This window comes from Rhinatrema bivittatum, chromosome 4, assembly GCF_901001135.1.
Source record: "Rhinatrema bivittatum chromosome 4, aRhiBiv1.1, whole genome shotgun sequence".
Taxonomy (NCBI): Eukaryota; Metazoa; Chordata; class Amphibia; order Gymnophiona; family Rhinatrematidae; genus Rhinatrema; species Rhinatrema bivittatum.
The window spans coordinates 372,270,323-372,287,779 of record NC_042618.1 but is presented as its reverse complement, the minus strand read 5'-3'; the positions used below and the strand labels follow the sequence as shown (position 1 = coordinate 372,287,779).

General features: G+C 43.4%; 1 protein-coding gene across 1 annotated transcript in view; it reads left to right on the top strand.

The window, feature by feature from the left end:
• The window catches only part of FAM120A (family with sequence similarity 120A), a 239,048-nt gene that overhangs the window by 160,945 nt on the left and 60,646 nt on the right, over nt 1–17,457 (top strand). The window contains exon 10 of the mRNA XM_029600848.1: nt 4,062–4,236. Within this exon, the coding sequence (XP_029456708.1) occupies nt 4,062–4,236 (175 nt within the window). The remainder of the gene's footprint in view (nt 1–4,061; nt 4,237–17,457) is intronic.

Genomic DNA, 17,457 nt, shown 5'->3' with positions numbered 1-17,457 from the left:
CCTCATAGCTGCGGCGTGGCCCGACAACCGTGGTACGCCGTCGAGTCCGCCCATCCATCAGGCAGCTAGTGCCCGTCGGGCATGCATGGGACTCACTCTCAGGAGGGGAGGTCCTTCTCCACCTCATGCGGCACTCCCTGCATCCACAAGCGTGGAAATTGAAAGGACAGTATTGACACATCTTAACTTACTGCTGCAGATCCAAGATGTGTTGGTGTCTTCCAGGAAGTGTTCCACCAGGAAGAATTGCCAGGGCAAATGGATCAGAGACTCAAAGTGGTGCGAAGTACAAGGGGTGGACCCCTCCTCCTGCTCCCAAGAACGCTTGTTAGAATACTTTGTCGCTATACTGAGCAGGATTGGCAATGGCATCTGTCAGAGTTCATGTCAGCTCCATCACAACCTACCACCACCCTTATAATGATGTCCCAGTGTCAAGCCACCCTGCTGGTTTCCAGGTTCAAGAAAGACATTTATTTATTTTATTTATTATTTTTATTATACCGAGTTTCATGATATGAATCACATCAACCCGGTTTACAATTAACAATGTGAATAACTGCAGAGAGTAACATGGTAGAACATTTCCCAATTCAACATCAAAAATAATAAGAAACTTAACAAATAAAAACATTGTAACAATATTTAGGATGTGAGGAAGTTACAAAAAACAAGGAAAAATAACTAGGATCTGAAAGGGGAGGAAATTAAAGAAAGAATATTAACATTTTAGCCAACTGTATGAATTAATAAATATGTATAAAATTATAAAATATAGATGGATAGGAAAGATTGACCAAATATGAATTGTAGTGAAGTATAATAATATGTTGTTAAGACATCCTTAACATATAATAATATGATGTTAAGACATCCTTAAGCTGCGCCCACCTGTTCAGAAGCCCAGGTCCCATGGGACCTAAACCTAGTCCTATAGCAACTGATGCTCCCACCCTCTGAACCTTTGGACAGCTGTCTAAGAGATCTCTCCAGGAAGGCTCTCTTCCTAGTCACCCTCACCTCAGCAAGGAGGGTCAGTGAACTGCAAGCGTAGATACACTATCCATCATACCTGGAGCCTTGCCACATTAAGGTGACATCGTGAACACATCCCTCCTTCCTTCCACAAGGTTGTCTCGGTGTCTCACCTCAACCAGACTATCATCCTACCGACTTTCTTTCCGAAGCCACATAAGACCGAAGCAGAGAAGCGGCTTCACATATTGGGCTGCAAACTTGCCCCAGCTTATTGCAAGCGTTGCACACTCCATATTCAGGGCGTTCAATTCATTTTTCTTCAAACTGAATGCCCCGGGCTTCCAGTCTCTAGAAGAGCTCTTTTGCCTGGGTGTTTCATTGCATTCTGCTCTATTCCAACAAAGATCAGAAGCCCTGAACACTGTGTTGAAGGCCATTAAGTCAGAGCATTGCAGACGTCCATCACCTACTTAAGCGAAGTGCCTATCCTAGACACATGCAAAGCCACCACGTGGTCGTTGCTGCATCTCTTCAAGTCACGCCATTGCCTCGACCAGCAGGTGGCCGCGGAGGCGGTGGTGGGATGAAACAGCTCCCTGTCAGGATCAAAGTAAAGAGACTTGTCTGCAACCAGGTACCAGATTGAGTGCGCCTCTTTGAAACCGGAAGGAACGGTGCACTGCTTCCAGGCACCCTCAGGTGGCGCTCAACCTTCTGGCTGGGGATTCCCAGACATCATGCCTAATTCAGACTGCTTATTTGTGGGGAAAAAAGTTTGCTTACCGTAAACTGTGTTTTCTGTAGATAGAATGAATTAGCCATTTTATCCTGCCTGCCTCCCTGGACAGTCTCCATTCCAGTTCTGTCTGAGTCCTTTTAGACCATTTCAAAAAATCACTTTCATTCTTTAGTTGTTTGGTGACCAAAAACTGCTCTGACAATAAAAGGTACATAGTATTTTTTTTAACTGGGATTTTGCTTTTTTTTTTTATTCTTTGACCAAGAGCTACTAACAATTGGCGCTACAGAATTTAGCTTAAAATTGAGCGAATCCATTGAACGTGAGGGGACTGTAACCTTCAATTATCTAATCTTCAACAGATACAATATTGACACGCTTGCAAGTCAATTTACTGTTACATTTTCTTAATTTTATTTTTCTTGCAAAATAACAGTAAACATGATGGCAACCAGCCTGATGGCTCGGTGGCAGTATTGTGGGTCCCGTTGTGCAAGGGATCTGAGCTCAATTCAGAGCTGAAGTCTTTTGCTCCTCTGATCAGCCAGGGCTGAGGTTGCTGCAGAGGCAGTGTTCACTAGGGACGTGAATCGTGTCCTCGATCGTCTTAACGATCGATTTCGGCTGGGAGGGGGAGGGAATCGTATTGTTGCCGTTTGGGGGGGTAAAATATCGTGAAAAATCGTGAAAAATCTAAAAATCGCAAAACCGGCACATTAAAACCCCCTAAAACCCACCCCCGACCCTTTAAATTAAATCCCCCACCCTCCCGAACCCCCCCCAAATGAGTTAAATAACCTGCGGGTCCAGCGGCGGTCCGGAACGGCAGCGGTCCGGAACGGGCTCCTGCTCCTGAATCTTGTTGTCTTCAGCCGGCGCCATTTTCCAAAATGGCGCCGAAAAATGGCGGCGGCCATAGACGAACACGATTGGACGGCAGGAGGTCCTTCCGGACCCCCGCTGGACTTTTGGCAAGTCTCGTGGGGGTCAGGAGGCCCCCCACAAGCTGGCCAAAAGTTCCTGGAGGTCCAGCGGGGGTCAGGGAGCGATTTCCCGCCGCGAATCGTTTTCGTACGGAAAATGGCGCCGGCAGGAGATCGACTGCAGGAGGTCGTTCAGCGAGGGTTCCGGCGCCTCGCTGAACAACCTCCTGCAGTCGATCTCCTGCCGGCGCCATTTTCCGTACGAAAACGATTCGCGGCGGGAAATCGCTCCCTGACCCCCGCTGGACCTCCAGGAACTTTTGGCCAGCTTGTGGGGGGCCTCCTGACCCCCACGAGACTTGCCAAAAGTCCAGCGGGGGTCCGGAAGGAACTCCTGCCGTCCAATCGTGTTCGTCTATGGCCGCCGCCATTTTTCGGCGCCATTTTGGAAAATGGCGCCGGCTGAAGACAACAAGATTCAGGAGCAGGAGCCCGTTCCGGACCGCTGCCGTTCCGGACCGCCGCTGGACCCGCAGGTTATTTAACTCATTTGGGGGGGGTTCGGGAGGGTGGGGGATTTAATTTAAAGGGTCGGGGGTGGGTTTTAGGGGGTTTTAGTGTGCCGGCTCATGATTCTAACGATTTATAACGATAAATCGTTAGAATCTCTATTGTATTGTGTTCCATAACGGTTTAAGACGATATTAAAATTATCGGACGATAATTTTAATCGTCCTAAAACGATTCACATCCCTAGTGTTCACAGCTCCCAAGAGAAAGTGAGTCATAATCATCATACAATGGCAACACCTAGTAGCCACTATTTCAGGGCTCCAGAAGGAGCCCTGGTGTTTAGTCCCTGGCCAAGGACTGTCACTGCAATGACTGGAGTCAAGAAAGTTGGGAAGGGATGTAAAATAGAGGAAAAAAAATCCCCAGATTGTTGAGCATATAGACTCATGTCAGGTCAGAGCCCTGGTTCCTTTTGAGCTGGAAGCCAAAAAGAGTAGGAGGAGACTGCCAGGTTAAAAAAAAAAAATATAATCAGAATGACAAAGTAGTGGAGGTCTTACCACTAAACCTGATTTCCAAGCCCACAAACCATGCAAACCATAAGGATTGCAGCATTGGCGTATTACTGTACAGCAGATAGCTGGCTCAGTTACCAGCTTAAGTAGTCATTCTTTGCCTTATTTATTCTGTGAGCAGTAGGAAGCAAGCACCAGGTAAAATTCAGCAGTGAGTGGGAAAAATTACATTAAGATCTTCTGTACAATATTTGAACTTAATTTGTAAATTTTGATTTTAATTCTTTTTCTTTCTTCATCAATACAACAAATACACGCTTAGATAGAACCTGTATATTATTTTTGAAAGTGTTCTGGTGTTGCAACCACTTCTTCTCTGCTTGCATTGAAAAGGGTGAAATCAAGATTCCTGTTGCTATAGAAGATGAGGCAAACAAAGACCTGCCTCCTGCTACCCTGCTTTACAGACCTGTTCGTCAGTATGTTTACGGAGTCCTGTTTAGCTTGGCGGAAAACAGAAAGAAAACTGAAAGGCTTGCATTTAGAAAGAACAGACTCCCACCAGAATGTAGGTGAATTTATTTGTTCCTTAGCCTTCGGCAACTAATAAAAAGGAAAATTTTGTAGTACACTATAATTATTGATCTTTTCAAGTATGTGAAAAGTTGATTTGCCATTTGTACATTCCTTTCTTTTAGTCAAGCCATGATGCATAGGATTACATTTCGAAAGGTTTCTTCAGCTTTATTTAAACTTTCTATTAACACTGGGTGAACTGTTGGGTTACGTATATTATGATTCTAGTCATACGTGTTTCTGGACGTGAATTGTATTTCATTATTTGAGGCTCCCCTTGCTGTTTGGAGAAATCCACGTTTCTTAGCAGTCAGTAAGCCTTAACCTTGATGACTTCTAGAAAAGAGTTCACAAAAAAATTCTCCCAGCTCTTTTTCTTCGTAAGATGTAAATCATGGATTCATTAGGAAGGAACATTACTTTCAAAGTTCTCTGCGTTCTTAAATCTTTTTGTTTATCCAAGTCATCTGAAGTTGAAGGAATTTTATTTTGTTTGGGAAATTTCATTCTTAGCGCACAGACAGGTGAATCTAAGACCAGTGGGTTATGCATCTCTACCAGCAGATGGAGATGGAGCAAAACTGACATCACAGTATATATATATATATATATATATAGATATATATATATATACATATACACACCCCTGCAGTAACATCAGCCCGCCAGTATTCTCCATCTCCAGCAGATGGTGGATGTGCATCTCCCTACTGGGGATTGCTTAAAAAAAACAAGAAAAGAATTATTCGCTCTGTTGTCCTGTGGGAATCCTTATGGTTCTATCCTCTGTTGACAATTCCTGAAGTGATTTCTGAGGTCCCTCAGATGAATCCGGTAGCTGGTTTTTCAACTGGCGCAGGATTAGCTGTAAAAAAAACAAACAAAAAAAAAAAACAGCTGAAAGGCAAACGGGTGCAGGAAGCTGAGGTTTATGCCCTCTCCCCTTGCAGCCGGAGACCGACCTTGTACTGAGCTGGGATGGGTTGAGCTCAGGTAAAGGGTAATTAAAAAAAAAAAAAAATTAAAGATAAAATAAATAGGATTCCCCCGCCCCCCCCCCCCCCCCCATCTCCATGCTGGATGCACAATCCAACAGTTGTTCTTGCCTCCAGTGGAATTCAGGGATGGGGCAGCCTAGCGGGTTGAGCAGCCCTTACAACTAGGTCCTGCTTCCAGGCTCATCTGGTTTACCACGTGGTAGGCCCTGGCAGCTTTTTTGTGCACTGAAAACTTCCCTCTTTGAGTCTTGCTTGTACACTCAGCGGTGTGGCCCACAGCGTGCTTAGTTGTGCACCTGCTTAGGTGCATAAGAGCGACTCCCAGGGTGCCCACTTGTACGTGCACACGCACACTTTTTTGTGCGCACTATCTGAGCATCCTGGGGGAGCTCAGTTTTGGGCACTTATCTAGGCACAGTGTCTTATTTGTGAGCATGTAATATTTTGAGTACATTATTGTCAGACACGATGTCCTTTCGTGGATTACAAACTGGCTAAAAGACAGGAAACAGAGTTGGATTAAATGGACAATTTTCTCAGTGGAAGGGAGTGGGCAGTGGAGTGCCTCAGGGATCTGTACTGGGACCCATGCTTTTCAATATATTTATAAATGATCTGGAATGGAATACGACGAGTGAGGTAATCAGATTTGCAGATGATACAAAATTATTCAGAGTAGTTAAATCACAAGCGAATTGTGATAAATTGCAGGAAGACCTTGTGAGACTGGAAAATTGGGCTTCCAAATGGCAGATGAAATTTAATGTGGATAAGTGCAAGGTGATGCATATAGGGAAAAATAACCCATGCTATAGTTATGCAATGTTAGGTTCCATATTAGGAGCCTATCACCCTAGAAAGAGATCTAAGCATCAGAGTGGATAACACATTGAAATCGTCGGTTCAGTGTGCTGCGGCAGTCAAAAAAGCAAACAGAATGTTGGGAATTATTAGGAAGGAAATGGTGAATAAAACGGAAAATGTCATAATGCCTCTATATCGCTCCATGGTGAGACCACGCCTTGAATACTGTGTACAATTCAGGTTGCCGCATCTCAAAAAAGATATATTTGCGATGGAGAAGGTACAGAGAAGGGCAACCAAAATGATAAAGGGGATGGAACAGCTCCCCTATGAGGAAAGACTAAAGGGGTTAGGGCTGTTCAACTTGGAGAAGAGACGGCTGAGGGGGGATATGATAGAGGTGTTTAAAATCATGAGAGGTCTGGAACGGGTAAATGTGAATCGGTTATTTACTGTCCACACCCGCCAGAGGAACCTGAGCCTTCCCATCCCTGGCCACAGGAATATCAATATGAGACTCACCCTCCGAGACCTGCGGTGCTGCAGATGGGACAACCAAGGTGAAGTCCTGGGGTCTGCTGTGCCTGAAGGGAGAGCATTCTCAGTTGGTGCGGGAGCAGCTGATAAAGGCGGAGCCATATGCCCCTCAAGAGGTGGGGGTGCAGACACTGCAGGGCCCCCTTACTGGGCTTGCGGACACAGAGTGTACCTGGTGGCCGAGTACCCTAACCCTGGGGCTGCCACAAATTGCCATCTTTGTGATTGAGGATCTGGATAAAAATCTGGGGGCCTCGAACAAGACCACACTGGCCATGCTGTTAGTATGGCCTCAGACGTCCTACAGACCAGTGCCTGGCCAGATGGCATACCATATGGAAGAGCAGGGTAGTTGCACGGCTGGGCTCCCCCAGATGGATACCACCCGCTCCCCGAATGGGTGAAACTTCCAGGTTAAACAGTTGTTTCATCCTCAGGAGGTACCCATCCTGCTGGCTGGTGGACTGGCAGATAGGGCTGGGGGAAGCAATTGCCACCCACAGGGTAACTATCCCCCCTGGGCCCTGGTCCTGCTCTCCCTGCTGTACTACCAACCTCTTGTCCTATCCTCCTTCCGTGTTCCTGAAAGGGAATTGGGACTCACATTCAACTTCTCCAGTCCCGTGCACCTGCCCTGCCCTGCCCTGATCCACCCCAGGGGGTGGGTGGGTGGGAAGGCAGCACATTTCCTGATTCTTCAGAGGGTGGTGCTGTTATCAGGCCTCTCCCCCGGGGGGGGGGGGGGGGGGGGGTTGAGCGACATGTTGGGGATCTTGTCTTACAGCTGTGAGGCATGGCTGCTGATAAAAGGTATTAATATGTACTGCTTGCTAGGCAAAAAGATTTCCTCCCTTTTTTTTTAAATTCTTTTGCATTGCCTACAACTAATCAAACAAATTATGGACTAAATTTGCAACCGATGGGGGAGGAGAAAACTTGCCCAACTCGTACAGAGAAAGCAGCAGCACAGGGAGCAGGAGAAAACGGATGGCCCAGGAGCTGAGCCCAGTGTTCCCTTCCCCACGCCTCTGATTCCGCCCCTCTCCCCCCCCCCCCTACAGCTTCAAATAGCCCAGTGGGCTTGCTGGATGCTGCCCAGCACCCCCAATTGCCATCTTCCTCCGTGTGGCATGCCCTTTCTGGCCAACGTCATTGTGCTGGCGATACCATCGCTGCATGATGCTAGCGTACCACTGACGTCACCCTCGTCGCTGACACTGCTGTGTGCTGCTGCATGCGCCGAGCTGCCAGGCCCGGCCAAGTGAGTGGTTGCCCGTGTTCCTCTCCCCCTTGCTCCAGGCGTGGTGCTGGGTTAGCGGCGGGGTTCGGGCACCGGCCCAGTGCTGCACCTGTAATTCTTGTCTTTTTATCGTCTTTTCTATCCAGTGTGTGGTCCTTTAACAGTTTGCATGCTGTTTCGTATTGGACTCTCAAGTTTCATGTTCTGGTATTTTTTCTCCACTCTAATAAGAAACATAGCTTTGCTATTAAGGTTTCTACATATATAAATCTTTTCATCCCTTTTGTTAAACAATGCAACTTGTCCTTATCTTGTAATAAAATTATATTAATGAAACACACATAGGGTCATATTAAATAGACCATTAACAAATTAAGAAAATCTAATATGTATATATATGTATATATATATATATATGTGTGTGTGTATATATGTGTATATATACACACACACAGAAAAAACACTCCCTACGGAGTGGAGTAAAAGCACAGTTATTATTTTTCAATTTACTCTTTTATTAGATCTATGAAAAAATAAAAAACAGTTCTCATTGCTTTAGACAATCATAAAATATACAATAAACCTTCACATTTGTCTCACCACTATTACCTCACTTACATTAAAATCAATACTCATTCATACACATACATACCAAACATACCCATATACATTCACAATTTTTTCTTTCCAAATCTCCACAATCATAAATAGTTATTTGTGCAAATTTATATTACTCTCTCCATGCAAAAATTACATGGTGTAAATTATTTAAATACCAACATTTATATAGGCGTTCTTTGAACTCATAATCTTAATTGATCCCAACCGGGCCCTCGTTTCACCTTCAGGCTTCTTCAGGGGAATTTGAAATGTTTGAACCATAAATTTTCTGTTTATCACTTCAACCAGATGGATTCTTGCCAATCTAATGGAGACACCAATGATCTTCCTTAGATTTCCAATTGCTTGTGGTGCAAAACCAATTTCTGCATCTATGTCATCAATATGAAACACTAATTCATGTCAAAGAAAATTTTTTCCTAACAATTCATGTTGGTTAATAAAGAAAATTTTTTAAAAAAATTAAACTGTTTTTTTATTAAATGGGTTTAAGATCCTTCTTTACTATAATTTGTCCTTCTACAAGATATTACCTGTATATACATCTGTAAACCGGTCTTAACTTCTCCCATTAGTCATTACTCAGATTGTAACTTGTATTCCTTGTCTTTGGCTAAATGTAAATAAATCAATATTATATTACCATCATTTTTTTTTTTTAAATTTAAATCCCTTCTCTATGGGAGCAGTATATTTCCCTCATCATTACAGGACTCCAAACCGCCACAGCCTTTACTACCATCAGATACTATCTATATTTTTGTAACCCGCTCAAGATACCTACAAACCAACCTACCCTAGGACACCATATGAACTTATACTTATAGCTCTCCTGCTTATTTCGACACAGCCGCGCTGAAAGTGTCGTCAACCTACTCAGTCTCACCGATCATCAGCCTTTTCCCCTCATAGATTTAATTACTTCAAACTTTCATTGCGTCCGCAGCCTCTGGTGTCAAATCCTTAACAAACACCTACTAGTAAACCCCCGAATTATATGTACCAAGGCACTGGCTACCTACTCAACTTCAAATATTTATTACAGATACTTGCTTCTGCTTCCCTTGCTATTTTATAAGCATTGGTACATTCCATCATTGCCCGTCCGTTCCATACTACTCAGCTTTATCCTTCATGGATTTAATTACTGGAAACTTCCTAAACATCAAGTCTAAAAGTCAAAAATGCAACCAACAAACCATCTATTACCCATATTTTACAAAACAGAGACTGACTACTCACCTCCACATGTTTGTTCAGAATATCCCCTATCCCTCTGCTTTCAGCTTTACAAACACGGTAAACTTTAAACTTGCTTCCTGCCCATTGGACCCGTATAATATACACCCACCCCATCTACCAATCCCTGAACTCCTATAGTGTTGACCTGACTACGTGTCCTCTGCCATTGTTCCGTCTGTATACACACTTCTAGTATCACTCAATTCACGCATCCTCACACCAATAAAACATACTTTCTAAATGGTACCTCCGACTGTGACACGAGTGGAGTAGTGTACGTCATCATCTGTCCTTGTAAATTACTGTATGTGGGCAAGACTCAACGGAGTATCAAAAAGCGTATTATTGAACATAGATCGAGTATTCATATCAAAAAGGAAAATGCTCCATTAGTTATGCATTGGCTAGACAAGTCCCACACTACGGCTGATTTATACTTTTTTGTACTAGATGTTGTTACACCATCAGCGAGAGGGGGGGATTTTCCCCTGTTCCTCTTGCGCCAAGAACAAAGATGGATTTTCCGTCTTAACACAGTAACCCCAAATGGCCTTAACAGTGAACTTGAATGGCACCACTTTCTTTAATCGATCTAACTCTAAAGTTATGTATTCTGGGGGTTTACATCGGGTGGTTGTTGTTGTTATTATCCATGCATCATAGTGAGGTTAAATCGCTCTTGACGTCAGCGGGTATTTCCCTGCAGTCTCCATTTAAGGTCATTGACGTCAGCACGTCAAATTGACGCTTATTGAATGACAGTGCAGGTGAACGAGTGATTTTCGCGCCCAAAGTAGCGTTTATAAACCTTTAGTGAAGCCGATGCGATTGCGCTCCTACTAAGAAATTGCTGTCAGACTGATACAGGTAATGTTACCACTATTAGGTTGAATTAAGCTGTAAAGTAGTAGTGCATCAGCAGGGCTATAGTTTGTTCGGTACTAATACTATTCCTGGTCTTTATGTATTTGTGTGCTTTTACAGATCTTTGTTAAAACTGTTCCCCCCCGAAGTAGCCGGGTGGCGAAACACGGGACCGTGTTGGGGGTATTGCATTAAGGAATGTATCTGAACTAAGGAGTTGCCATAATAAAATTTCATATGTGAATCTTCAAAACTTTACCAGGAATTCAATCTTTTCTTGCACTTGTGTGGATACTATTAATTAGAGTGCAAGTAGTGCTCCAGTGTGACGTTGACTATGGTTCAGTCCATTTGTCTAAATTTAGTTGTGTATATAACATTATTTATATAAGTACTGTTTCTTTCTTCCCTATTTGTTTTTATGTTGCTTTTCATTCTCTCGGAATTTAATGTACTAAAGGTTTATCCAACAATCTGGAAAAGGGAGCAACACATTAAGAGCCTTTGTCATTTGGACCTTTTTTGGCCTGGCAGCTTCCTCTGGTTTCTTTGGGCTTCCAGCTTTCTTAGAATCAGATTCTTATTGTGGATACAGTGCAATGAACCAAACATGGATCTCTTGTACAACATTGGGAAGTTGTCATTTATTACTTGTATATTAAAAGTTTTTATATACCATTTATAATAGCAAAACCATGCTAAGTGGCTTACATATAAACATAAACACTTAAAATAAGCATAAAGCAAAACTAGTTAACTAATGCAATGCAAACAAGACATAATTCAATAAAATATATAAATCAAAACATCTTAGAAATACATATTAAAAAGAAAGTACAGATATAATCAGGAAAAAGAGATTTGAAATAGATGACCTTTTACCTTCTTAACATACTAATTTAATAGTTCATTGATCTTTAGAAAACATTGGCTTAAAACAGCATTTCAACCTGCACCAACCAGAAATGAACAAGGTTGAAATACTCCCTTTTGAGCTTATAGTATACAATCTTACAAGCCGATACAGTAAAGTGCGCCCAGGCTACCACGCTGCTTAACATGAAATGATTTAGATGCGCTAGCCAGGCACCCTATACATTAAAGGTATTAGCACATAGGTAATTTTTTTATTTTTATTTTATTTATTTATTAAGGCTTTTATATACCGACTTTCTTGATACAAATCAAATCAATTCGGTTTACAATGAACTAAGTAGAATATACAATTAACCAATCAACAAGAGATACAGAGCATACAGTTACATTATAACAAGGAAGCCTTAACTTGGAGTAGGAAAAAAAGAAGGGGTGAGCGGAGCAATAAATATATAAAGTGCAATAAAATAGAATAAATACTATATACAGAGGAGGGGGCAAGGAGCCAACCTCTCTTTAATGGATATTATGCATGAAAATTTGGAAAGTTTTGTTTACAGAGATGTGTGGTGTACAATTCTAGATCAGGGAATGGAGTTTGTAGTGAGGAAGGCTTGGCTGAACAGCCATGTCTTTAGTTTCTTTTTAAAAGTTGTTAGACAAGTCTCCAGTCTGAGGTCTGGAGGCATGGCGTTCCACATGGAAGGGCCTGCAGTAGAGAATGACCGGTCTCTGATGTTTGCGTGGTGCACTAATTTGATTGTAGGAACGTGTAAAGATCCCTTGTAAGCATCCCTTAAAGGCCTGGCTGTCGAGTGCAGTCTGAGAGGATGAGACAGATCAAGCGGGGTTTGATGGTGGATATTTTTATGAATGATTGTGAGAGATTTATGGAGGATCCGGAAGTTTACTGGGAGCCAGTGGAGATCTTTTAGAATAGGAGAAATATGCTCTCTCCGATTGGTATTTGTCAGGATCCTTGCCGCTGCATTTTGTAGCAGCTGGAGCGGTTTAATGGTAGAGGCTGGAAGACCATGCAGAATGGAGTTGCAATAGTCGATCTTAGAGAACAGAATGGCTTGGAGGACGGATCTGAAATCGTAGTGGAATAGGAGTGGTTTGAGTTTTTTTGAGTACTTGTAACTTGTAAAAGCACTCCTTAGTAGTGTGTTTTATAAAATGCTTTAGGTTCAGGTGACTGTCGATTAGGACTCCAAGATCTCTGGCGTGTGATATATGTGGAATATTTTGTGATTGGAGAAGTATGGGACTACCTTCTGGAGTAATTAGTAAGAGTTCGGTTTTAGAAGTGTTGAGCACAAGGTTGAGGCTGGATAAGTAGTGGTTTATAGTTTGTAGATGAGCGTTCCATAACCTGAGTGTTGAGTCCAATGATTTGGATATAGGGATTAAAATTTGAAGGTCATCTGCGTAAATATAAAATTTGAGTTTGAGGTTTGAAAGTAGGTGGCAGAGGGGGAGAATGTAGATATTAAACAGGGTGGGTGATAGGGAGGAGCCCTGGGGGACGCCAAAAGGAGCATTAGTATGCGGTGATTCCATGTTTTTAATTTTTACCTTATAGCCTCTATTACTGAGGAAAGATTCGAACCATCTGAGGGCTGAGCCTGTAATTCCTATGTCTGAGAGTCTGTTTAGGAGGATGTTGTGATTTACCGTATCAAAAGCCGCAGAGATGTCGAGGAGGGCTAAGAGAAATGACTGTCCTTTATCAAAACCAATATATAGTTGATCCAGGAGGGAGGTGAGGAGGGTTTCCGTATTGTGTTCTTTTCGGAAACCATATTGTGACGTGTGAAGTATATTGTGGTCTTCTAGGTAATTTGAAAGTTGCTTATTGAAAGTTGCGCCCATCGCATGTAAATAGCATGTTAATGACTTGATTAGCTAGTACCCTCGATACAGTAATGTGCCCAAAGTAGTGCATCCATAACAAGCTTTTTTAATGTGTAAAATTGAATGCTTACCCTGCCCCTGGCATTAGTGTGTTGGCGCTACTCGTGGCAGACATATCGGTTAGCTTTTGTGTGATTCCAACTACATCCAAGATGGATTATCTATACATTTTTGCCTTGCTAGCCTTTATCTTGCATATGAAAGCGAGAATAAGGAATGCTAGATATAGGACAGCGATTCCTGAGAAAAACCAATGACAAGAAAACCTGGTACCAAGACCTGAGGAGGTAAGAAAAATGGACGTCCATAAGGTCCTCACAACTCCCAAAGGCATGTATTTCTTGTCCAAATAGCCATTCACCCGTGCATGATGTTTTCCTTCACATCGTCTTAACTTGAGAAATGTTGACGTCCATGCGATCTGGATTACAGATACCAATTTGGGACATCTCAACTGGTCAAAAATGACCACCAAGGGCACCAAGGGCATCCATGCGAGAGAGGGCTGTACATGGATGTCCAATAAATTTATGCAGGCTATTCCTACATACAGGCTGATACTTGATGAACCCTGTATGGTATGTCTTATGTGCTTTTGTTTCTGATACAGGCCAGAGCCATCCGTGGACCATGTCAGCAACATATCTTTTGCCCACAGACAACTATTTGGGTTCCTCGAGCAAGATGTGGTGCAAAGATGCCGGCTCAGCTCACAGGCAATTCTGGCCCTATATGAAGGCCTGCGCAGTGACTTTGACCCTGTCACCAATTGCAACCATGCTGTGCCTGGGTTGACGAAACTTCTAGGTGCTTTACATTTTTTCGCCACTGGAATTTTTCAGAATCCAGTTGGTATTGTTGCAGGGATGACCCAGCCTTCGTTCTTGCGGCATTTCGCACAAGTTTTGAAGGCAATGATGAGGCGCATAAAGAAGTACATCGCGTTTCCTGAGGACCCAGTGCAGCTGCAAGAGATCCACAGTGGGTTCATGGCAATTGAAGGGATGTTGAATGTGTTGGGTGCCATAGACTGCACCCATATTGCATTGACCCCAAAGTCGGAAGAGGAGAGTTCCTTCCGGAACAGCAAGCAATTCCATTCGATGAATATGCAAGTTGTATGTGATGCACATCTTTGAATCCTTAATGTTGTTGCAAGTTTCCTGGGAGCTGCCATGACTCCTACATTCTTGCACATTAATCGCTTGGAGCCCATTTCCCACAGGGGAGATACGGTGACGGCTAGCTGCTTGGTAAGTGACATTGGCTATGGGAGGGGGTTCTAGATAGCCAGGTGGGATGATGCCACGCATTAAGGACTGTAGTGTTAGGGTGGTTAAGTATACAATAGGGTATATGTATATTTATAAGCAATTGTTATGCTTGCTATTGTCACTGTAGTGTTTTTTGATGCATTCTTGGTTACACCTTTCTATAGGTGATGGTGTCTATGGCTATAAGTCTTGGTTGCTAACTCTGCTCCAGTCCCCACAGTTCGCAGTGGAAGTGCACTATGAGGCTCATGCCAGTACAATAAATGTGATAGAGTGGACCTTTGAAGTACTGAAAGGCAGATTCAGATGCCTGGATTGTTCTGGTGGAGCCCTGCAATACAGTGTGGAAAAGGTAGCGAGCATTATTATAGCCAGCTGTCTACTACACAGCATTTTGGATACTTGGTATGTACTTGTAGCCTGGTTTGACCACTGTTGAAAACAGGATGCTGGGCTTGATGGCCCCTTGTTCTGACCCAGTATGGCATATCTTATGTTCTTATGTATAATCTTACCATTTTTATTCTAAATGTGTCAATAAATTTTTGGAATTTCTTTAACGGCTCTGTTCTGTCATTTACATCACTCTCCCCTTTCCAAGGCAATCATGTCTCGGCCTGCCATGGATGTTCAATCGTCAACAATATGCTGGGCCTTTGCGGATGTCAGAAGCAGGGATGTCTTGCAAAGGCCTGTTCCTTCAGCATCCCTTATCTACATCCATTGCACAAGGTGTCCTGCTTTTGGTGTCCGTGAAGCTCCACACAAGTCCTTCAGAACTGAATGGCTAAGGCTTTCCAAGGCGTCCTTTTTTCTGCCTGCCTTGGATGTTCAATTGTCAACAACATGCTGGGCCTTCGCAGACGCCAGAAGCAGGGTCGCCTTGCAAAAGCCTTTTCCTTTGGCATCCCTTATCTACGCCCGCCGCAAACCAAGGCAGCAGCTCAATCGCTGATGGCCATGTCCCCCGGGCTCCACGAAGCAGGCCACCATCTTCCCATCATCGGTGATGAAGCTCCTCCTCTGCCCCCATGGCCCCTTCCCTTCCTCTTCATCCCTGCCCCTACTGTTAATACTTTAAAAAAAATAATTTATTTTTCATGTAAATTAATTTTTTTTATAAAAAAAAAATAATGATCTGGATAAAAACTGTTGGTGGTTATCCTGGGTACACAGCATTTGAGGGAGATGGGATTTAATTGTTTGAGGGAAGGTGATGTTACAGATGCTGGAGGTGGTAGTGGTGAGTATGGAAGGGGGGAGGGGGGCAAAGGATGTTGACACCAGGGGAGAGGCATGATAGATGGTTGGAGAAGAGGGGAGGGAGATGGCAATGATGCCATATGATCCGATATGTTTTAATTTTGCGTGGCTTAAAAATCATGTTTGTCTGTGACTAATTACCTGGAATTGTTCAGGGCCAGGGTCCCCACCTTTATCAAAATAAGAGCCCATAAATAAGAAACAGAATAATTGCTTTCATTGGTCAAATACTTTTATTTGGCTAATAGTCATGGGTGGTTCTGAGACTGCAAAGCAGTGGCTAGATCTTGGACAGTGCTGATCAGATCGTTCATCAACCTGGAATGAGTAGCCACTGCCCCTGTGATCTCTGTGCATATTTGCTTGAGTTCCTGGAACATTAACGCATTGTGTTGCTCATTATTTTGGACATGATGTGCTCGCTTAGCCCATCAATACCAAATAAAACCTCTTCCAGGTCACATGCCACTGTTGCCTGATCCTGGTCTGGTGCTGCAGATGCCTCAACCAGGGATGGTCTGCAGATGTCTCAACCAGGAATGGTGCCACAGATGTCTCATGTCCCTGGATTCGAGATGTGACTTTGACCAGGTTTAAGTGTGATAAGGTCCTGGATATCACCATCCTGTACTTGTTTGCAGGGGGAATCCTCAGTGGACATCAGAAAAACAAATTCATTCTCTTCCTCCGCAACATCTGTCTCATTATTGTTGACTCCATCTGTGGAGAAAGATGGAGAAAGACAAGTTGAAGTTCTGGTTCTCAACAGTTGCCCTCCCAAGAGCCCTAAAGAAAAACAAGATGGCACCAAATGCATACCTTCACTTGCTCCTGTGTCGGCGCCGTACAGTGCAGCCACATCGGCCACGACCTCTGGGCGCACAGTAATCAGAACAAGCTCTTCGAGGGGGGTGTAAACAATATTACATGGTGGCCCTTCACTGGTCCTCTTTGCTGCAGCCTCAATTTTGGCAGCCTTTTCTTTTACCTTCTTTCTAGTGTTGCACCACCGGTGCTGGATCTGTTTGATCTCCCTGGGCGTAACAGGGAGCTGACATCCAACGCGATCCTCTCCCAAATCCGTTTCTTCATAGAGGAAGAAGCCTTAGATTTGAAGAGAACTTTGTAGTTCTCGCAGACTGCGTGGCACAGTAGCTCCTTCTTACCGTCCGTAAAATGAGCATCACGTGTTCACTTCTTGGACGGTTGGCTACCACTAGTGCCTGCCTGCTCTTGCAGATCTCCGGTCTCTCTCTCCACCTGAGAAATGGTACTTTTTGCCACCATGACAATTGGTGTCTGAATAAAAAAAACAAAAAAAAAACAAAACAGTTCATATATCACTCATTAATACACAATTGAAGATATGTTGTAATATCAACTGTGCAGTGACAGTTGTCAATATAACTTTCTGCTAATAGGTTATGGAAGAAGGGAAAAAGCTGGTCAGAACAAAGAAGCAGGGCACATGGTCAGCACGAACATATGAGAAAAAATAAAATGAGAACAATACTGGCCGCATGGCTAGTATTAACAGACACACTGGTACATGCAGTTAATGGTTAGAACAAAGAAGC